Genomic DNA, 23,834 nt, shown 5'->3' on the forward strand with positions numbered 1-23,834 from the left:
AGGCCTGTTGGATGGTTAAGATTACAGGTGGCAAATGGGTTGGGTTGGGTCGAAACGGGTCATGGGTCGGAACGGGTTAGGGTTGAAACGGGTTAGTGTCGAAACGGGTTAGGGTCGAAACGGGTCACTTAGAAAAAGGGTTGTTTTGGTTCGGGTCGGAACGGGTTAGGGTCAACAGGTTCGGGTTGGAACGCGTCAAGGTTGGAACGGGTCAAAACGGGTTTGGGTCAAAACTCGTTTAAGTGATTTTTCACTTCGTTTCAGCACGTAACAGCTCATTTAAGCGATTTTTCAGTTCGTTTCAGCGGTTAACAGCTCGTTTAAGCGATTTTTCAGTTCGTTTCAGCGCGTAACAGCTCATTTAAGCGATTTTCCAGTTCGTTTCAGCGCGTAACAGCTCGTTTAAGCAATTTTCAGTTCGTTTCAGCGTGTAACAGCTCGTTTAAGCGATTTTTCAGTTCGTTTCAATCCGTAACAGCTCGTTTAAGTGATTTTTCAGTTCGTTTCAGCGCATAACAGCTCGTTTAAGCGATTTTTCAGTGCGTATCAGCGCGTAACAGCTCGCTTAAGCGATTTTTCAGTTCGTTTCAGCGTGTAACAGCTCGTTTAAGCGATTTGTTAGTTCGTTTCAGCGCGTAACAGCTCGTTTAAGCGATTTTCCAGTTCGTTTCATCGCGTAACAGCTCGTTTCAGCACGTAACAGCCCGTTTAAGCGATTTTCAGTTCGTTTCAGCACGTAACAGCCCGTTTAAGCGATTTTTCAGTTCGTTTCAGCGCGTAACAGCTCGTTTAAGCAATTTTTCAGTTCGTTTTAGCATCTAATAGCTCGTTTAAGCGATTTTTTAGTTCATTTCATTACGTAACAGCTCGTTTAAGCGATATTTCAATTCCTTTCATCACTTAACAGCTTGTTTCAGCATGTTTTTGTTTCGTTTTTGTCGACTATTCAGTTGCGGTTAATTTGTCGATTTTTTTTAACGAGGACAACGGACGAAACGTTTTAGTTTTTTTACATTTTTTGTCTTTGTTTTATTTTTTTAGCTATGATTTTTTTATTATTTTTTTTGAATATTTTTTGATGGTTTCTACTTTCTATTAAGATCAAAATCCCACAAAAAAAATTCAAAAAAAACAAATAAAAAATCATAACTCAAAATATAAACGAATAACGAAAAAAGTAAAAAACTAAAATATTTTCGCCGTTATTCTCGTTCATAAAAAAAAACCGACAAATTAACCGAAACCGAAATGTCGACGAAAACGAATCAAAAACCTTAATCGACACGTCTAGTGCGAAAACTCGAAAGAAACCAAAACCCAACCCGTCCAGTGCTAAACCTCTTGTCGGCACGAAAGCTGATCCGAGCCGAAACATAAACCGATATCGTTCCAATCTAAAACCCGTTTCAACCCAAACATGTCATTTTTCCTTAAGAGTCTAAGACACCACATCGACCCATGTAATTAAATTTGTCAACCCATTTTGACCCAAAAATAAGAATGTGAAATTTCAAGTGACCCATTTTGACCCATTTAATTAAAACCTATGACCCAAATCAACCCATTTAAATTTTAAAACAACCCAAATTGACCCATTTGGAATGGTTTGGGTCAAGGTTGCCACCCGTAGTTAAGATGATCATTCTCTCATTTTAGTTTTGTTGGACACACATATTACCAGTTTTTCATTTTCAACTTCCATTTATTCATTTTAAAATTTTCGCTTTCTCTTTCACTAAACGGAGCTAGCAACGACTTAGGCGGATTTTGGTTTTTGAATATTTTTTGATGGTTTCTACTTTTTATTAAGATCAAAATCCCTCAAAAAAAAATTCAAAAAAAACAAATAAAAAATCATAACTCAAAATATAAACGAATAACGAAAAAAGTAAAAAAACTAAAATATTTTCGCCGTTATTCTCGTTCATAAAAAAAACGGCAAATTAACCGAAACCGAAATGTCGACGAAAACGAATCAAAAACCTTAATCGACCTGTCTAGTGCGAAAACTCGAAAGAAACCGAAACCCAACCCGTCCAGTGCTAAACCTCATGTCGGCACGAAAGCCGATCCGAGCCGAAACCTAAACCGATATCGTTCAAATCTAAAACCCGTTTCAACCCAAACATATCATTTTTCCTTAAGAGTCTAAGACACTAACCCACATCGACCCATGTAATTAAATTTGTCAACCCATTTTGACCCAAAAATAAGAATGTGAAATTTCAAGTGACCTATTTTGACCCATTTAATTAAAACCTATGACCCAAATCAACCCATTTAAATTTTAAACAACCCAAATTGACCCATTTGGAATGGTTTGGGTCAAGGTTGCCACCCCTAGTTAAGTGATCTATTTTGACCCATTTAATTAAAACCTATGACCCAAATCAACCCATTTAAATTTTAAACAACCCAAATTGACTCATTTGAAATGGTTTGGGTCAAGGTTGTCACCCCTAGTTAAGATGATCATTCTCTCATTTTAGTTTTGTTGGACACACATATTACCATTTTTTCATTTTCAACTTCCATTTTTTCATTTTAAAATTTTCGCTTTCTCTTTCACTAAACGGGGCTAGCAACGACTTATGCGATTTTGGTTTTTCATTGGCGTGACTAGTTGTGAACCGTGGAATGATTAAGCAGTTAAATCTCTCATTCTACCCTCAATATAGTGAAAAAAAATATCAATCATCGCGTTTTTATAAAAATTCTAATTTGCATGATACACATGTGTACTATAACTCGCAACTGTTAAAAAATAATAATTAATAAATAAATTAAGAGTTAGTTGAATTTATTATTTTATATTGGGCCTAATAGTGGCCTGTTGGATAGTTAAGATGATCATTTTTTCATTTTAGTTTTGTTGGCCACATAGTTTACCATTTTTTCATTTTCAACTTCCATTTTTTTATTTTAAAATTTTTGTTTTCTCTTTCACTAAACGGGGCTAGCAACGACTTATGCGATTTTGGTTTTTTATTGGCTTGACTAGTTGTGAACCATGGAATAACTAAGCAGTTAAATCTATCATTCTACCCTCAATATAATGAAAAAAATATCAATCATCGTGTTTTTATAAAAATTATAATTTACATGATACACATGTGAACTATAACTCGCAACTGTCAAAAAAAAATAATAAATAATAAATAAATTAAGAGTTAGTTGAATTTATTATTTTATATTGACCAAGGGGCCAGTTGGATCATTAATATAGTCATTCTCTCATAATGATTTTATTTTTACAACCGTGGTTACCAATTTTTAATTTAAAAATATAATTTGTTTATTTTAAAAGTGTCTCTTTCTTTTTCACTAAACGTGGATAACAGCGACTTGTGTGTTTTTGGTTTTTACTTGACGTGACTATCTGCGAATCGTGGAATGATTTGGCAGGTGAATCTCTCATTCTACCATCAATATAGTGAAAAAAATATCAATCATCGCGATTTTATAAAAATTCTAATTTTCAAGATACTTCTAAGGGTGTCGGGTGTGCATGAGTTGATTTGGGTCGGTTTTGGGTTCAAACCGAACCACAAAATTGAAAATTCGATTAAACGGCTTTTTATTATCGTTCGATTTTGGGTTTTAATTTTTGATTTTCATGATGGGTTTGGTTCGGTTTTGGACTTCTGGTTATTTTGGTTTGTTAGTTGTGCTAAAAATTTTTGGACAAAAAATTGGCCCAGAATAATGAATTTGGGCCTCAAATGTTAGCCTAATTTTTTTTATATTGTTAATTAATGGTTGGTTATTACACGTTTGTGGCAATAAATTTTCAGGCTACACCATTTATTAACTTTTTTTTATAAATTACTTTAACATTTCAAAAATAAAAACATGATTTGTAAATTCAATACCAGAAGTCGTTAGGGATGGCAATGGGTCGGGTTTGGGTATTCCCAAACCCATACCCAGTTATTAAAGTCCATCCTAAACCTTTCAGGTTTTAATTAGGTAATTACCCGTCGGGTCTCGGGTTTTCCCATCGGGTTTTGGGTTTTATATCGGGTTTTGATAAAATACCTGTCGGGTAAACACGCTTGTGTAGGGGGAAACACAAGAAGGAAGATCCTCAAGAAAAAAGTTAATAAGGAAGCCCCGTAAACATTCTTACGGATCCTCAAGAAGGAAGATCTACATTACGACCGGCCGATATACTTGTTTTTGGGTGTAGGGGGAAACACGCTTGTGTCGACCTCACAGGAGTGTCCCCTCTTGTTGGGATTAGGGACACTGGATTTGTAGCAGGCCAGGCAGCATTGAAGGCGGCATCGGGCAAGGTTGCTAAACACGAGAGAGCTTGTTTGGAGAATCAACACGTGTTTATCCCCTTCGCCTTTGACACTTTTGGTTTCTTAGCTCCGGATGCCGTGGACCTTTTGAATAGGGTTTAGAAAGTTGTGTATAGTAACGTATCAGCCAATAAGAATCAAAACTTTGTTTTTAGTCGGATTGAGTTTGCTATCCAAAAGGGGGTTGCGGCGCAGCTTGTTGCCCGCTTACCTGCCACTTCATTGTAAATCATTTGGATGTTTCTATGAAATATATTTGTTTTATCTTTCTTTTTTTAGTTTTGGTCCCTACATTTTTCATAGTTTACAAATATATGTCACAAAATATTTTTTAGTTTTAGTCACTAACATTTTTCCACTTTCAACTTTGGTCTCGTATACTTGTCATCTTTTACATTTTTTTTGTTTCAACTTTACGTCTAAATTTAATTAGTTAACATGCTACAACGCATGTGTCTGGTTCAACGTTTTTTATGTATTTTCTCCGTTTAACGGCCCCGTCGCAACGAGCATGTGTGGATCAACGTTTTTACATCTACTTTTTGTTCAGTTTCTTAATGGTTAATGTTAATTGCTGGCTACGGGAGAGGGGATGGCTAACAAAGGCGATGGTGGTGGTAACTTTATGCTTTTGAGTGTAGTGGATATGTAAATACACGGTTTACACCCCCTCCGCTCAGGGCGGCGGGTGTTAGTACTAGTTTATAATAATTTAGCAAATAGTGCTAACTTTTTTTTGAACTAAATATTGTTATATATTATGGGGAATGAACCCTTGATCACCAAATTCACATCTAAGCCACCTTACTACCTCATCAAAATGGGAATTACATCAAATAGTGCTAACTAAATATTCTGTGCCAACTTTTTTTTCCCAAAAATTTGAAGCCCAAAAGGTAATCCAAAAAAGCAAAACCAAACGAAAACCAATAAAACCAAAACTGAACCCAAACAAAATCCGAAAGAACTAAAACCACATGTGTAAAAAAACTCAACCAAATTTTTGGGTTTTGGTTCGACTTTAACATAAACCAACCCATAAACATCTTTAGGTTATCAAATTTAACCCATTTAATATATATATATATATATATATATATATATATATATATATTTATATATATATATATATGTTGTCTTTAGGTTGACTTTTTTATTAAATGGGCCACGTGCAGTTCACTATTAGCTCTTTTAGTTAAACAAGTTGATCAACTATTTTGTTTAATTAATTATACAAGTTGACTCACCAACCTATCTAACTCATTTTTTACAACCCAACAACCCGAGTAACACAAATATCTTGATTAGCACGAGCCAGTCGGTTTTAAACATTTATATAATGAGTTAAGGGTTTCTAGTCATGTTACACTGTTATAACTTTGTTAAGGTTAGGACTTAGGATCGATATTTTACTAATGATTAAGGATAATCCAAGGGACAAAATGTAGTGTGGTGGACGGTGGTGTTATAGCCATGAATTATTTTTAATGTTAAGTACTAATTAAATGATTTGTTGGGTTAGCAGAAAAATACTTGTTACCAACTGAGCACTGATTTGGCTAGTGGAATAAAGAATATTTTTAGGATGATCAAAAATAAATGGACGGTGGTAAGTGAGAATGATGAGGTTCACATATGTACAAACTAAATCATCATATCCAACTCAAAATAATAAGGATTTTGAATAATATGCAAATGTTACATTATTAATAATCGAATATGCAATTTTGAATATGCATATAAATTGCCTTCTTCTCTTCTCATTATCCACCGATCAAATACTCCTAACTTCTCCAACACTAAGCTTTAGAAGAGTAATTAAGTAATGGGCAAAGACGTTGAGGTTGGCGGCCATGACTACGGCGCAAGAGACTACCAAGACCCTCCACCGGCTGACCTATTTGACGCTGAGGAGCTAACCAAATGGTCCTTTTATCGAGCCATTGCTGAATTCGTTGCCACCCTTCTCTTCCTTTATATCACTGTCTTGACTGTTATTGGCTACAAGTCACAAACCGACCCTGCCCACAGCTCTGACCAATGTGGTGGTGTTGGCATCCTTGGCATTGTTTGGGCCTTTGGCGGCTTGATCTTCGTGCTCGTCTATTGCACTGCTGGCATCTCAGGTCAATAACTAAATTATTCATAATAATGAAAAGACGTAAAATATTTATTTATACTGGTTAACTATTTATAGGAGTACATTATAAACAATAATCACATCGTCTATGGTAACGATATTAAAGAAAACCCATAGTTTATAACTTTATATATATTCGTTAGATTAAAATTTCTCCCCCGCATTTAGCTAGTTAATTTGATACTAATGTTCTAATGGATATATTGTGACGATAAACGATAAATTCACTTTGCAGGAGGACACATTAACCCTGCGGTGACATTTGGGTTGTTTTTGGCTAGGAAGGTAACACTTCCCAGGGCGTTCTTGTACATAGTGGCACAATGCTTGGGTGCCATTTGTGGGTGCGGTCTGGTTAAAGCTTTCCAAAAGACTTACTACAATACTTATGGAGGTAGTGCCAACGAGCTTGCAGATGGGTATAGTAAACGCACCGGCTTGGGTGCTGAGATCATCGGCACATTTGTCCTTGTATACACAGTATTCTCAGCCACCGATCCCAAAAGAAATGCACGCGATTCCCATGTCCCAGTATGTACTACTAATTACTCTACATGGTACAATATTTATTATTTTTGTATGTGACGTATTTACATGTGTTTTGATTTAAGGTTTTGGCACCTCTTCCCATTGGATTTGCCGTATTCATGGTTCACTTGGCCACCATTCCAATCACTGGTACTGGAATCAACCCGGCTCGTAGTTTTGGTGCAGCCGTCATGTACGGTAAAGACAAAGCTTGGGATGATCAAGTAAGTTTTATTATTTATATCATGAACTACACCATCTGATAAGTAAGTTCAAATATGCTAACCGTGTTAACTTTTGTGTAGTGGTTATTTTGGGTCGGACCGATGATAGGAGCCGCCATCGCCGCCTTCTACCACCAGTACGTACTAAGAGCAAGTGCAACTAAAGGTCTTGGATCCTTCTCGAGCAATGCTTAAGCTATGAGTGCTTTAGGAAGAAATTGTATAAATGTGTCTTGTTTGATGAGTGTGAATTGTGGTCTTGGGGCACTTGGTTTTTTAAAGTGTCCAAAAGACTTAATTTCAAGTCCTTTTTTTTTTTTTTTGAATTTCATTTTCATTACCTTCTGTTTGTTGTATTTACGGATGGGTGTTTTTCCAACCCTCAAGTAACGGTGAATAAATAAATAAAATCAAATTTGATACTTTTGCAGTTTTGTTTAAACATTTAAGTTATGTATACATGCTAACTTTTTAGATCATGAGTTTGATCAACTACATCAAGAAGACAATGACTAAAAGATTAATGCAAAAACCATAAATCATTGCCAAATAGATAAATTGATTTATTGATCCTACATTTAAAGGAAACATGACTTATTTCAGGCCATTGTTCCTTTCTAGACCTTCGATAAAGATTTATAAAAACGCCTCCAAGGCTACGTACAAACATGCTCATTCAACGACCATGTAATCAATGCATTCATCGTTACAATCTCTTATATTTTGTGTGTTCTAAGACCACACGTAGTGGCTTAATTGTGTGAGGAAAACGAGCTCCACAATTTTAGACAATGAAATACGGAAAACAATTCCGTTTACATTGCATGAAAAACGGTAAAAAAATTAAATGTTACCCCTAAGATTTTAGTTTAGATACGTCACTGTGATTATGGGCATTCAAATCGAAGGCCGGTAGTTGTGGAGGGGCGCCAAACGCCACCTCACCCTTTTTAAAGCCTAAGCTACCGTCAAAGCAAAACACCACCATTACCCATGCCGGTGCCTAATGCTCTGCCCTCCTTTTGATAGGTGGGGTTCACTCTTCTCTATCAATCATACGCAAACACGTAAAACACGAACACAATATCTTTTTTTTTTAGTTTTATTCAAATTTTAGTTAAAGCACAACATACTTGTTAAAATTTCATCACAAACGTAATAATGACATGACACTTTTACTAGCATTTTCAAGTTTAGCAAACAACAAATTGCCTAATAAAGAGACAAATTCTTGCGATTGTATTATATAATATATTGTTCCCGGTAGATGTAACCAATATTTGGAGAGATCCTGGCCATTTAAGCTCTCCAACTTTTAATCCTGGCCGTAGAAACTTGGAAAAATTCTTCTAGAAGGGGAAGTTATGGACAGTTTTGATTCCTCCCTTATTTTCTCACCCACGGAAAACTCTCCAACCGCGTTTTCTCAACCTACACATGATCTCTCATCCCCACTGCTTCACAATTGCAATTTACAAATAGCAAAGAATCATGACGATGATGGCTTGAAACCCAAATTTATCAAGCCCTCAAATCAGGTCTCCTTGTCGTCTCCTCTGGCTCCTTACCGCGAATCAACCACTTCGTCAGCGGCGGCGGTTCCTCTCGCCTTCGCGAGTCGTATCTTTCAGTCCATGAATTAAGGGAATGTTCACCAATCCTAGGGTTTCAGGTATCAATTATGCTACAGTATAAGGGTTTTAAATCCACTGTAATTAGTTATACCCGTTGTTATGGGTTTCTGAATGAATAAACTTGATTTGATAAAAACATAAGTAAATAAGTAATGTGAGATATGTGTTTTCCTACTTGCAGCCTGCTGATTATGAGCCCCCATTCTTCAGAGGCCACATAAACGAACAAGCCCGAAACCAGTGGATATAAAACAGAAGCTGGGAATGTCATCAAAAAGCATTTTGTATTATCTCATAGTCATAAGGCCAGTAAGGAATTATTATCGCAATAAAAAAAACCATATTTATGATCCAATTAATTAATTTGTAAATTTTTTTGATAGTTACAGGTTGAATTCCATGACTGAGCCTGTTGTTCAGCTTGATGTTGTTACATATACATCAACTATTAAGGTTCAATCTTTATTACTTATTGCGCGTTTAATATATGTGAAAAGAAATAAAAATGTGGCAGGTTTTAAGCATCTCTGATTACAAATGATTTTATCTACAGGTTTGTGTAAAACACTGGGATTGAACTTGGCATTTTTGTTATTTGCAGAGATGAAAAATATATAAATATGGTAACAATACTTGAGTTATATTTTTGTCAAGTACAAATGAATTTATTCAAGTTTATAGATTTAGTTGTACAAACCGCTAAATATAAATATGTTTATATGTGTAGGTTCAAACCCAGAGATTTTTATCTCGACAACTAATAGAGTAATAGTGTGAAAGGATGATACAAGATAATCATCGGTTGCAAGGATGGCTTAAAAGTAACAGCAAAAGGGATTCAGGTGGACCCCATGGTTTACTAGCTTCTTGAGAAAACCGCATCCTTTGTAAACGAATACTCAATCTATAGTTGATAATAGATGTTGATTTTGAGGCCTCACAAAGGTAATGCATGATTATACAGAATATGATTTCATAATAATTTAAGTTTGGTGAATAGATATTGTTCTACATAATGTATTCATTAGGTTTAAGTACGTATTTCTAATTACATACATATTTACATGTTTATGTAGCATTTTTTTGTTGTAGGTGAATTTAGGAGAGATGACATGTTATTGTTCATAATATAATGAGTCCAAGAAGTTGGTGCAGCTGTAGATAAAAATGAATTTGATGTGTAAAAAAGGAGTCATGAGAAAGAACTTGAAAACAAAAAAGGGAAAAGTTAGACAAAGTTTAAAATTGCTGATAAAACACAGGTTTGAGGTTGTGAAGTTGAGTTAATACAATTTATTTTATGCATTGACTAGAAAAAAACCAGACTACAAGGCATGAGCAGAAGCCAAAATACGTAGTGGAAAATGCTCGAAGTCAATTTTAAGGTGAAGCTGATGCAGATGAGAGACGAATAAGAGAAGCAACTTGGCAAGCATTACCAAAGGTACCTTAAACTTACATTTTTATGTAATTATGAGAATTAATAATAAATATTATTGTGAGAAGGGATCATATGATTATGTGTTAACATAGGAAAACAAGGTTGAGATTGACGAGGCATCTTGGTTCCTGAAAGACTTGGAAATGCTTAGGATCGCAGACCCTGAACAACCACTGCCAAGTTACTGAGATGAAATAAGTCACGAGAGTCGCAAGACGGGTTAGGCAGTTTCAACTTTGGGATTTGGTGGTAAATAATGATGTGGAAGATGGTGAAATCGAGTGTGTGCTTTTGTAACATTATAAATTATGAAAGTTAGGAAGAACTTTTGGCATGAATGATGTTTGTTGTATGCATGATGTGATAAATCTTAAATGAAGAAGAGATGCATGATTATGAACACCAAATTGACTTAAATATATACTACAATCGCTTCCAGTCTTGCTTTGTCCGGCTACATATTTTAAATTATTTCAAATATATAAGGTTTTGTTTAAAATATAGACGTAAAGTATTATGTCACTAATATTCCTGTCCACCGGACGGGTATAAAACTAGTTACGGTGGACGGTGGTCTTATAACAATGAAGTGAAAGATAATGCTAATAATTACTTATTAATTAGATGACTGGTTGGATTAGCAAAACAATTCTCAGTTACCAACTCTAAGCACTGATTGGCTAGTGGAATCCAGGTGGCATAAAGATTAGTTGTTGCATGATCGAAAATGAATGGACGGTTTAACATATGTACAAACTCAATATGCAATTATTTGTTACATAATTAATAATCGCATATAAATTGCTTTCTCCTCTTCTCATTATCCACCACTCAAATACTTCAATCTCTCTTAACACTAAGCTTAAGAAGAGTAATTAAGTAATGGGCAAAGACGTTGAGGTTGGCGGCCATGACTACGGCGCAAAGGACTACCAAGACCCTCCACCGGCTGACCTATTTGATCCCGAGGAGCTAACCAAATGGTCCTTTTATCGAGCCATCATTGCTGAATTTGTCGCCACGCTCCTCTTCCTTTACATCACCGTCTTGACTGTCATTGGTTACAAGTCACAAACCGACCCTGCCCACAGCTCTGACCAATGTGGTGGTGTTGGCATCCTTGGCATCGCTTGGGCCTTTGGTGGCATGATCTTTGTGCTCGTCTATTGCACTGCTGGCATCTCAGGTCAATAACTAAATTATTCATAATAATGAAAAGACGTAAAGTATTTGTTTATATTGGTTAACTATTTATACGAGTACAATGGAAACAATAATCACATCGTCTATGGTAACGATATTACAGACTAGTTTATAACTAGTTAACTTGATACTAATGTTCTAGTGGATATACCGTGACGATAAATTCAATTTGCAGGAGGACACATTAACCCTGCGGTGACATTTGGGTTGTTTTTGGCTAGGAAGGTGACGCTCCCCAGGGCGTTCATGTACATAGTGGCACAATGCTTGGGTGCCATTTGTGGGTGCGGTCTGGTTAAAGCTTTCCAAAAGTCTTACTACAATACCTATGGTGGCGGCGCCAATGAGCTTGCAGATGGCTACAGCAAAGGCACTGGCTTGGGCGCTGAAATCATCGGCACATTTGTCCTCGTTTACACTGTCTTCTCGGCCACTGACCCCAAGAGAAATGCGCGTGATTCCCATGTCCCTGTAAGTACTGCTAATCACACTTCATTATAATTTACACCTACACACACATACACTCATATACATTTGACTCAATACTCGACAATATATAAGGATATTAATATATTACATCTAACGTTATATATATACAATTGTTTTGATTTAAGGTTTTGGCACCTCTCCCTATTGGATTTGCTGTATTTATGGTTCACTTGGCCACTATCCCAATCACCGGCACCGGAATCAACCCAGCCCGTAGTTTTGGTGCAGCAGTGATGTACGGTAAAGAAAAGGCCTGGGACGATCAAGTAAGTTTTGTTTTTCATATCATGTATAACTTTTCTTGATCAAGTCTAAATATAATGACTTTGTGAACTTGGTGTAGTGGTTATTTCGGGTTGGACCGATGATTGGAGCCGCTATCGCAGCCTTGTACCATCAATATGTATTGAGAGCAGGCGTAGCCAAAGGTCTTGGTTCCTTCAGTAGCAACGCTTAAGCTTTGAGTGCTTTAAAAAAAAGTGTACCATCAATATGTATTTATGGTCTTGGGGCACTTGTTTTTTTAATGTGTCCAAAAGACTTTACTTTCCAATCTCTCTTGTTTGTTGTAATTGATGAATGAGGATAATAAATGTCATCTTTGATGCTTTCACTTCTAGATTATATACGTTAGGGTGTACACGGTATGGGTTAGTCGGTTTTGAAGGAACTTATGAACCGAATCATTAAGTTTAATTTTTGGAAAACTACATTGAACCAACTAGGTTGAGTGAGTTGTCATGACTAGCCGAAACGATACAGTTTTGATGGTTTTTTGTAAAAGAAAATCAAACCCTGCATTTTGAGCATTAAAATTTTATCGAAAAAGTGAAAAATATTACTAGAGCATTAAAAATTTCCATATGGTTCGTAATCGAAAAATCTCCCATGAGACCTTATATATGTTGAATCACGAAAACTCTCATCTAGCTAGTTCAACATATATATCACCACTATAACATCATGTGAATGAATCATGCATGAACAAAATTAACATCCTTATAGTTCAATCACTTAAAGATACACTACTAATTACTAAATTCACACGTAAAATCACATGGCTATGCACCTATATTAGTTGCACAGGGACTAGACATTCACACTCTTTAATTAACCAAACAAATGTGGACAATCTCTTCAAACAAACATGAAAATTACTTGATGCTCTCAATACTAGGTGTTGCTCCTGAAGGACGCGAGAACCTTGAGTGCGCCTGCTCGCAATACATACTGGTGGTAGAAGGCGGCAATGGCAGACCCGATCATCGGTCCCACCCAGTATATCCACTGCAAAAGGCTCACATAGTCAGCAACTCAGCATATTTAAACTTACTTGACTAACATATATGGTGCAACACATAATATTAATAATATATAGCTTACTTGATCGTCCCAAGCTTTATCTTTCCCATATATGACGGCTGCACCAAAAGTACGAGCCGGGTTGATTCCGCTACCAGTGATTGGGATTGTGGCCAAGTGAACCACGAATACAGCAAATCCAATAGGAAGAGGTGCCAAAACCTTTAATCAAAACATATATAAATACACATAGAAATAAGATATAATGTAGAGTAAGTTGGAGTACTTACGGGGACATGTGAATCTCGCGCATTTCTCTTGGGATCAGTGGCTGAGAATACGGTGTATACAAGGACAAATGTGCCGATGATTTCAGCACCTAAGCCGGTGCCTTTGCTGTAGCCATCTGAGAGTGTGTTGGTACCACCACCATAAGCGTTATAGTAAGTCTTTTGGAAAGATTTAGCCAAACCACACCCGCATATGGAACCCAAGCATTGAGCCACCATGTACATGAACGCCCTTGGGAGTGTCAACTTCCTAGCCAAAAACAGCCCAAATGTCACTGCAGGGTTGATGTGTCCTCCTGCAAGTTCAATTTATCGTCACAACGTAACCAATAGAGCGTTAGACCGTTAGTATCAAATTAATTAAGTTCAATGAAGGGGGGAGTTTTCTAGATTGAAGATATATAAATCAAGGTTTACTGTAATACTATTATCATAATTAGACAATATTGAGTTTAAACATAAAAAAAAACTTTGGATATCTCATCAAGTGTGTGTTTTACTATATTATCATTATGTATTTTAACTACAACTTTACAAGGTTAAGTTGGTCATTAGAATTACGGCATGAACGATTAGAGTTGTCATGAGTTGAAGCAGTGCGTCCTTTCAAGGTGCCATACGTTTTATGTTGGTTAAATAGCGTTGATGTGAAACAACTGGTCAGTCTTTTTGTACATTTGTAATCTATTGTTCGATAATTGGTCGAAGTGCGCTACTATCTTTATTCTTAATCTTTGTTCATATTAGTTTGAACTGCGGACACACACACACACACTTTAATCCACTCCTAAAATCTGCCTAATGCATACTTTGTGAGACTCGAAGTCAGTCCCGCTACTAGGATGAGCATAAACACCTTATGCCACTAGGCAAGGAGGCCATCGACAAGCGATAAATTATTATTTGATTTGTTTTTCTTTCTTTGTTCTCATTGTAATTCTTTAAAGTTGGTATCTCATAAAACTAAGTTATTAGGGTTTAATGCAATATCGCTTTTATTATTAGACAACATGATTTGTTTTGATTTCTTTGTTATTGTACTTATATATATAGTTGATCAATAATATACATGATATTTTACGAAGATTTTTATTATTCTATAAAATTAAGTTACTAACCTGATATGCCAGCGGTGCAATAGATGAGGACAAAGATCATGCCACCGAATGCCCATGAGATGCCAAGAAGGCCAACACCACCACATTGGTCAGCACCATGGGCGGGGTCAGTTTGGGACTTGTAGCCAATAACAGTCAGGACACCGATGTAAAGAAAGAGAAGGGTGGCAATGAATTCAGCAATGATAGCTCTATAAAACGACCATTTGGTGAGTTCCTCGGGGTCAAAGAAGGCGGCGGGTGGAGGATCACGGTAATCTTTTGCACGGTGCCCATGGTCGGCCGCCTCAACGTCGTTGCTCATTAGCTACTCTTCTTGAAGCTTGCTTGTTTTCGTGAGAGAGATTGGATGATGAGAGTGGAAACTAAGTAGAATTACTTATATGGGTACGAGTGTGAAATTGAGACTATGATGTATGAGTGTGAAATTGAGACTATAAAAGTATCAATGTTTCGATGATTTTGGTCAAAATCATGTAACTCATTAATATTAAATAAATCTATTATTTAATGGAGTGGTTATTTGTATAACGTGTGATGTGGATTATTTTCTTGCAAAACCAGATGATTATCAATATTAAACAAATTATAATTTTTGTCTCATTTAAACAAACAAAAACGCTTTTTCTAATAAAGAATTATATTTAATAGCATGTGGGTAAAGAGAATTCATTTGTTAAAATATTATATGTATAAATCAATTAAAGATAATATTATAACAGGAAAAGTTAAGTTTAGAGACAAATAAGGCGGCTATCTTAATATGAATCAGTAATTTATCTTAATTAATTAATTATGTGTGATAGGATGATTAAGAAAAGGAAATAATAATAAAAGTAAAAGACAGAAAAAACTATTGATTGGTAAAAAGTAATACAAATATATTAATTTTTATAATGATTAATGTAAAATTTATATGAAATCATGTGAATGATTTGACGGTTGATGTAAACTGAAATCTATGACCACCTCTAATGAAAAGGGTATATATATAAATATATATATTTTCTAATGTTAAATTCGGATCACTAACTTATATGCTTATCTTCATTCTACTCTTAAAAAGAAACTCATCTATAGATAAGAAAACCCCTAGTTCAACTTGAACTCCCTATATATAGTCACACCTATATATTATCTCACTTATTGAACCATGGTTTTCCTCTCATATATATGCTTATATGTTAAGTGACTTGAGCATCCAGAGTCATCGGGGCTTCGGCCCCGTGATCATCTTGTCAAGAATGATATATTTTATTAAAATAAAATAAATAATAACCAATTAGTTCATATGTCACGCGATTGAGCAAACTAATGATTACAAAGAACAAAGATGAATGATTAGATAAGATAAAATCCGACTTATATAGTAGACTCATCATTGATTATGCGGAAGAGATTTATGATTAATTGTGTTAACAATATTGATATTGAGATTCAAGTCATTCGTTGTCCGCTTAACTAACCAAAGTTGAAAAAATCATCATCAAAATTATTTGGTATACTTGTACTTTTCCCGGCTCAGAGCTAATTGACGGTACATCTTCAATATTCATTGAGTTGTTAGGCTATGTGTAGTGGATGAGTTACGAAATGGGGCGTTTCATGTCATGCGACGCCTAGTTAGCAAATAGTGAGTTTTTGTTTAAGAGGTGTAGTGGTATTGTAGCCATATATATATATATATATATATATATATATATATATATATATATATATATGTACCACACACAACACAATATAGTAATAATATTATTAAAAAATCTCAAGCGACAAAATACACTCTCCTCCCCCTATCGCCCCATTTATCGCCTGGGGGGTGTTCACCCACAAAATCACCCAGTTTGTGAGCATTTGTCGCCCCACTACAAGTGGCCTTAGTGGTTTTAGAAATCTTCAAATGTGCCTCATGTACATTAGTTTATGTACAGAAGTAATCTTACTTAATCAAAGATTCCATCTTTTGGCTCTATGAAATGTTTTTAGACACAGAGTCATCAGGTTCAACACATAAAACCTATAAGCCTTGAAATGTGATCTTAACTAATGAATATACAATATGTACCTCTTTCACCCAAAGTTATCTTTCGTGATTCAGTAAGTCTTACAACATCTCTACGTCCCCAAACTGTAAGATAACTTAAGTTTGGTGGCTTATTGTACAAAAGTTCATATGCGGTAGTTTTGTCCCTATTATTTGGAACTCTATTTAAAAGATAGCATGTTAACATAGTCTTATCTTAACTTGGCACACGCTAGCGAATTTCTTTGTGGGTTAGGCCCCCATACTTTTCTAATTTTGGAGAGCCATGTTGCCCCACTTCGGCCAACTATGTTATTTTTTAACCGGGCTCACACTAACTTCAGAGTTTGGCTTGGGCGTTCCACGGGAAACCATACCGGCCGGCTGCCACTTGATAGTCGTTGTGTCACCACAAGAACAAGGCCTAGCTCAAATCATTTATTGTCAATATCTATCCAAAGAGACACAAGTGAAAATCAAACTTGAATTTTCACTGGAGAACCCGAGCCTTCCTACCACTTGGGTCTCCACAAAGATTTTTTTATCAACCAATTTGATGTAACTCTACCTTTTGTTAATATATTTAATAATTATCAAGAGGTTCATCTTTAGCATGTAAACAATAGACCATAAAGGTAATTACATATTTTTTTATTTTCTAGTTATGGTGTAGGTAATTACATACTTTTTATTTTCTGGTTATGGTGTACCGTGGTAATCACAAAATTAAATCACTATGAATCAATTATCAATTCTAATCCTTTGGTTTCCTGGTTAACATCTTAAAATGTTTCTAGATATATTAGATAAGTCACATGTGTTGCACTTTTCATTAATAATGTCAAAACCAGGTATCGAACTCATTTTAGACATGCATTTTAATCTTTTACAGTGAACATGTCCTAATTTGCATGCTACAGTTTATATTTATTTTAAATTCCACTAGAATTTGTAGAAGGCATGTAAACATATTCATTTTAAAAGAGACATCGAAATTTAACTTAAACATGCCATTACATAAATAACCAAAACCCCATTACATGAATAACCGAAACCAAAAGCACCATGTCTTGACAAAATAAATTTGTCACTTTCCAACACGTATATGTAGCCGCTGAAGGATTAATCTTGAATATTAATAAGGTTAAGGGTTTATTATGTTATATTTATTTTACTTAATTGAATTGTAGTAGGTTTAAGAAAGGTATGTCTTGGACAACAAGTTTAGTGGATCTATATATAGGGGTCTAGATTATTAGTTTTATTAGAGAGAGTTGAGAGAGGGTTAAGAGAGAGTCAATGAGTCTCATCTCCATGTACGTTTGATAAGTTCGTGAAGTTCGTTTGTTAAGTTCGTTTGATTATATGAAAAGAGTCGAGTGTTGTCACCCTAATATCTCGTGTTCGTTTGTATGATAAGTTTGTTTGATTCGATTGTTTATTCCGTCTGGGCCAACAATTGGTATCAGAGCCTAGGCTCGAATGAGAGGTTGATTAATAATATTTTCGTTCAATCAACTAGCTTCAGTTTGTTTGCTGTTTGCGAGAGGAAAAGAACACGTAGTGTGAATTAATATATAACACAGTTGTGTTTGTGGTTGGGAATATCACAACCGACATCACACGTAATATTATTTGTGTTTGATTTATTTTCTTTTCTTGCTTAGAAAGCCATTGTCACCAACTTATTATATTGATTATTTGGTGTTGAATTATTCTGCTACCTTTTATTGGCATCATAAACGAAGTAGAAAAAAGGATTCAAAGTTAGTGGATACTTTGAATTATTATTCATTGTGAATCTTGAATTGAGAATTAAAGTGAAGCCCGTGGAAGGTTTAGACTTGTTGGTGAATTATTTTCGAGACACATATTCAAGCAGGTTAATTAAATCAAGAAAACAAGTAATCATGTTAATATAATAGCAAAGGGCGATCGAAGAAAAAAGTATCTTGAAGGCAAGCAACAAGTTTATTTCGGGTTGAAGAATCTGTGAGCAAGGAGGAACCGGGTTTACAAGATTGTTTCCGGGTGAGTAGGTAATCAAGATATTTTCTTGATAAACTAAGAAAAGTTTGTGGTGTTTGGTTATTATTGGAGATTGGTTTCGAGATCGGGAATCAATTCCAACTGAAAGAGCGAACATGATTAAAAAGTAAAGATAGGAAAGAAACGATGAAGATTGGAGGACTTCCAGTATTGACGAAATCGAACTACAAAGTATGGATGACCAAGATGGAGGGATTTATGAAAGAGTACGGTTTTTAGGACGTTATTGAACCTACAGTCGGTGTAGTTGTAGATGAACGAAAGATGTATACAGCGTTAGGGTTCATATGTCAAACCCTACCGGAAGACATCTTGGTACAAGTTGGCATACTTATGAATGCTAAGGAAGTATGGCGTGCTTTGAAGATTCGATTTCTAGGAATTGATTATGTACGAAAAGTAGAAGATGAAAAAGCAGCTCAAGAAGCCGCTGAGAACAAAAGATTGGATGAGATCGTTAAGAAGGAAAGGTTGGATGATATTGTTCAAGAAGAACAAGCACGTAATAATGAAGCTCGGGAAGCTGTAGAGAAAGAAGAAGCTTTGCAAGCTGTTTTGAGAGGTGAAGGAAAAGAAAGGTTGAATGAAGAAAAAGAAAGAATTTCTTCTTCAGAAGAAGAAGAGAAGATGGAGAATCTTAATGTATGTTTTTATAACTCAAACAACCTTGATGATGAGAAAATTGATAAGATAAGTGAGCAGAAAGGAAACAAGAAATCTGCTACTGATGATGATAAGAGGGAGGATATTGTATTGAATGAAAGGAATGATGCAGCTAACAAGTTTGCAGATTTAGAAGTGTATGTGAAAGCCAACAATCGACATTTGTTGATGAAAAGTCAAAACCGAATGAAAGGTTGAGAAGAATTACCAGAATGGAAGGTTCAGTAGGGTCTGATAAAGAAGGAATGAATAGCCCATCTGCAAGTTTTGATGAGCAAAGAATGAAAAGAAAAGTGAAAAAGAAGAATGTGGAGAATGAAGTGGTATGTGAGATCAATGTGGATGGTTTTGAACGATGAACGTGAAGAATTTGTTAAACAAGTTTGTTACAAGCAACTGAAAAGAAAGGGTAAAGATGAACAATTGATTAAAATTGAAGAGATAAGAGTACTATTGGGAACTCAAGACCTTGGTAGTACAAAAGAGATAATTCAAGATTAAGGGGGTGAATGAAGGATTAATCTTTAATATTAATAAGGTTAAGGGTTTATTATGTTATATTTATTTTACTTAATTGAATTGTAGTAGGTTTAAAAAAGGTATGTCTTGGAGAGCAAGTTTAGTGGATCTATATATAGAGTCTAGATTATTAGTTTTTATTAGAGAGTTGAGAGGGTTAAGAGAGAGTCAATGTGTCTCATCTACATGTACGTTTGATAAGTTCGTGAAGTTCGTTTGTTAAGTTCGTTTGATTATATGAAAAGAGTCGAGTGTTGTCACCCCAATATCTCGTGTTCGTTTGTATGATAAGTTTGTTTGATTCGATTGTTTGTTCCGTCTGGGCCAACAGCCGCAATTATTCAACACAATACCAAACGATAAATTCTTTCGAACTAAGATGTTAACAAGCAAACCGTATTTTGACTCGTCCATCTTTGCAAGATCGCTAATTACAAGATCGTTAATTCAAGCAAAACATCTCGAATAGAAACATAGGATATTAACTAGCATTATTATGTTATATCAAAATTGTCTGTATCATCATCTACATACATTATTATTTATTCTTTATATGTGTTAGCATCAAAACTAGACATTAATGACTAAACTAACCATCAAAAACTTTTAGTAGAATTTTTCTTATCAAGTTTAACATTCATAAGATCAGCCAAGAACCCCAGTTTGGAAATCGTCACTCCTTCCACACTCGTTTCATCACTTAACATCTTAATGACTATAGACATTCGAGGCCTAAGCTTTGTGGCTTCTTGAACACATAGTAACCCAACCTTCATGAAACGCATTGTTTCGTCTCTTAGCCTCTCATCGTCACCTTTCAACAACACCGGGTCCACTAGCTCCACCAAACGGTCACAATTATACATATCCCATGCCTACATGTCACAAACATATTTGCATAAATCATAAAAACATTGAGCACATTAATTTAAACCAAAATTTGAGCTTACCTTATCAACCAAGAAATGTTCTCCGCGCTCTATATCAAACTCAACAATTGACCGCCCGGTTATTATTTCTAGAAGCAGTACTCCAAAACTATAAACATCGGATTTTCTAGTCAAACGCCCAGTAATAGCATACTCTGGTGATAGATACCCTTTTGAAACAACATACGTTAGTGACATTGTACAAGAAACAAAAAAAAAAAGAACAAGACATGTATATTTAGGACTTACAATGTACCCGCAACACGCGTGCTAATATGAGACGTGTCATCATGAAATAATCTTGCAAGTCCGAAATCCGCAACTTTGGGATTGAAATTGTGATCAAGAAGCACATTGCTTGCTTTGATATCTCTATGAACTATATGAGGGGTTTTCTCTTCATGAAGATATGCTAATGCTTTAGCCACTCCTAATGAAACATTCTTCCTCCTTGTCCAACTAAAACTATTTCTATTTTGGTCACAACCTATACATCAAACAAACAAAAGTAATCAATTATTAACTGTCACACTTCAACATAAAGAACATGTTTTACATTGGTAATTCATACCTAGAAAGCGGTATGCAAGGCTGTTGTTTTCCATATAATCGTATACCAAACATCTTTTGGCTCCTTCAACGCAACACCCGTGAAGATTTACAAGATTTTCATGTTGAACATCGCATAATGCCGCGATTTCAGATATAAATTCGCGTTCGCCTCTCATTGATTCGAGTTCAATGGATAGCACTTTTATCGCCACGATTGTCCCGTCATTGAGTCGGCCCTGTAAGTTGTCAAGACAGATTAAAACTATAAGTTATAAAGTAACTCGTTTGTAACAGGGAGCTTGATTTATGCTATACACAAAATTAAGTCATACATAAATTTCTTAAAGACTTATGGTACAACTCGTGAAGATATCATTCCTATGCCAAAACCCAATGGAGATTTTAGAACCGATTCAGATAACGAATTGATTGCTTTACTAGTTGAACCGGATAATGTCATAAATTACTTAAAATCTATATATAGATAACATATTATACAAATATTTGGTGTGGATTTACAATTTTAATTAAACATTAAAACGTAAATAAATAAATATGAAGTTCCGAGTGATATCAGATCATAAAATGAGATTTTGAAGAAAAAAGATTAAAAAAAGTTGTAAGTTTAGTCTAACCATCCAGTCTGGTTTAATCAATTCACATGCTCGATCAAGAAACCCACCCGCTTTAATAAGCTCACATGTCCAACCAATAAACTCGTTGGTATAAATGGGAAATGGTTAAATAGGCTTAACCATATCGGCTCCTTGCCCAATTCTTGGTCTGATATTCGTCTATCCAGTCCGATTGTGAAAGTAGTGTTAATGTGTAAGACCATCTTTGATGAGACTTTTGAAGCCCACAAATGTAGGAGTGGAAGAGAGTGGCGGATATGGTCCATGTGGAGGAGGGGGGAGAAAGTGATCGTCGTCTTTTAGGTAAAAAGATAAAAGTAACTATTCTTGTGGTTGTTAGTAGTTACTAGGGGCTTTTGACCCTCTTGCTTTGTAGACACCCTAACTAATGAGTAGTGTACGACTCAATGATGTAGTGGACCACTTCCCTTCAAGCACTCTTAAGGAGATCGATCTCTATAAAAGTCGGTCTTGGGCACCTTTCGATGGACACAAAGGACGTGATGAGAAGAGATAATGGAAAGTTTGCGGTCATGGCCATAAAAAAACTCATATAAAAGTCGGTCTTGGGCACCTTTCTGCCATTTTTTTTACTTTTATTTCTTGACTATTGTCATTTCATATTATTGTATGTAATTACTTGCATATATATTAACAAATACAAAAACAAAATTTAAAATTGTTCGTATCAACTTAAATAAAACATGAGTAGAAACAATAGATACAAAATATATGCAAAAAGTAATTTAATACTACTACCAGATTCATAAAATAAAACAAAATTTTGAAAACATAAAAGCTAGATACAATCATACAATAGCAAAAGAAGATAGATTTAACATAGTTCACGTATAAAATAATAAAGCAAACAGAATATTTGAGTTGAATCTTAGAAAAATAAATGTAAAATATCGTTATTAAAAAAATAATAACTTAATGGATGTGTCAGGATTAATTTGTTGGTAACAAAAAATCAAATTGGATTTTAGCTTTAAAAAAACAGGATTTTGACAAGTGAATCATATATGGGAAATGAATTAAAGTGACCTTGTAAACAGCCCCAAAGCCTCCTTCTCCAACTTTGTTCTTGGAACTGAAACCATCACTAGCAGTCATCAACTCATGATATGAAAATAGGCTGAATTTTGTAGCATTTCTCCACCTATAATATTTCACAATTACATCATTCATAACCATAATCATTCATCTTGATTCAAGAAAAAAAATAATATGAAACTAATGCTACTCACCTTTATCATTCCTATGATCACCAACTTGTCATTTGAATTCGAGCGGAAACATTGCGAACAAGTAAATAAAAACTTCATGAGTATATGCCTTAAGTTTACCACCAATTTTGACAGGCTCTTGATGATCAAAAATATGTTTGGATTGTAAGTGTTGCAAGAAAGACAAGATGATATAAAGGTGTCAAAGAATAGTGATTGACCCCCTGAGAAGACTTTGAATAAAGAAAAATAAATTGGTAGAACGTATTTGGCTGCATATCATAGCTGACCAAGCAACCAATTGATTATGATTTAAGTTTATTCATTATTTAATACAAGTTGCTTAAGTTAATACGCATTTAATTGGTGTCTCCCATTGTTTGACTTTTATTTATAAGAGAATATTAAGTAAATCAAAGCCCTTTTTATGTTGTGTGAAAATAAGAAATTAATAAGAAGGTTTAAAGGGAAAAACATCAAGTGTGTTATTTGAGTATCAAATGCATATATTCCGCATAAGGGTAAAAGGTTGGGTAACTTGTCACTTCTTTGCCTAGTT

At 35.1% G+C, this 23,834-nt stretch overlaps 4 protein-coding genes across 4 annotated transcripts; 2 read left to right on the forward strand and 2 right to left on the reverse strand.

The window, feature by feature from the left end:
• The first annotated feature begins 6,132 nt into the window (after positions 1-6,132).
• Positions 6,133-7,834, forward strand: LOC143530364 (aquaporin PIP2-4-like). Its single transcript, XM_077025915.1, has 4 exons — positions 6,133-6,433; positions 6,683-6,978; positions 7,059-7,199; positions 7,281-7,834. Exons 1-4 carry the CDS (start codon positions 6,133-6,135, stop codon positions 7,392-7,394), a joined length of 852 nt encoding a protein of 283 aa, XP_076882030.1. The 3' UTR covers positions 7,395-7,834.
• A 3,260-nt stretch (positions 7,835-11,094) lies between these two features.
• On the forward strand, positions 11,095-12,423 carry LOC143530362 (aquaporin PIP2-4-like). Its single transcript, XM_077025914.1, has 4 exons — positions 11,095-11,460; positions 11,653-11,948; positions 12,092-12,232; positions 12,310-12,423. The coding sequence occupies exons 1-4, from the start codon at positions 11,157-11,159 to the stop codon at positions 12,421-12,423; spliced, it is 855 nt and encodes a 284-aa protein (XP_076882029.1). The 5' UTR covers positions 11,095-11,156.
• A 687-nt stretch (positions 12,424-13,110) lies between these two features.
• On the reverse strand, positions 13,111-15,057 carry LOC143530339 (aquaporin PIP2-2-like). Its single transcript, XM_077025895.1, has 4 exons — positions 14,677-15,057; positions 13,559-13,854; positions 13,350-13,490; positions 13,111-13,253 (listed from the first exon to the last, which is right to left on the reverse strand). Exons 1-4 carry the CDS (start codon positions 14,978-14,980, stop codon positions 13,140-13,142), a joined length of 855 nt encoding a protein of 284 aa, XP_076882010.1. The 5' UTR covers positions 14,981-15,057; the 3' UTR covers positions 13,111-13,139.
• Positions 15,058-20,497: 5,440 nt separating this feature from the next.
• Positions 20,498-23,328, reverse strand: LOC143530355 (putative serine/threonine-protein kinase). Its single transcript, XM_077025909.1, has 6 exons — positions 23,318-23,328; positions 23,094-23,208; positions 21,431-21,647; positions 21,109-21,346; positions 20,881-21,031; positions 20,498-20,805 (listed from the first exon to the last, which is right to left on the reverse strand). Exons 1-6 carry the CDS (start codon positions 23,326-23,328, stop codon positions 20,527-20,529), a joined length of 1,011 nt encoding a protein of 336 aa, XP_076882024.1. The 3' UTR covers positions 20,498-20,526.
• Between the last annotated feature and the right edge of the window lie 506 nt (positions 23,329-23,834).

Source organism: Bidens hawaiensis, unplaced genomic scaffold, assembly GCF_021521415.1.
Source record: "Bidens hawaiensis isolate Kalapana, Puna unplaced genomic scaffold, B.hawaiensis_p1.1 tig00008933_1, whole genome shotgun sequence".
NCBI lineage: Eukaryota > Viridiplantae > Streptophyta > Magnoliopsida > Asterales > Asteraceae > Bidens > Bidens hawaiensis.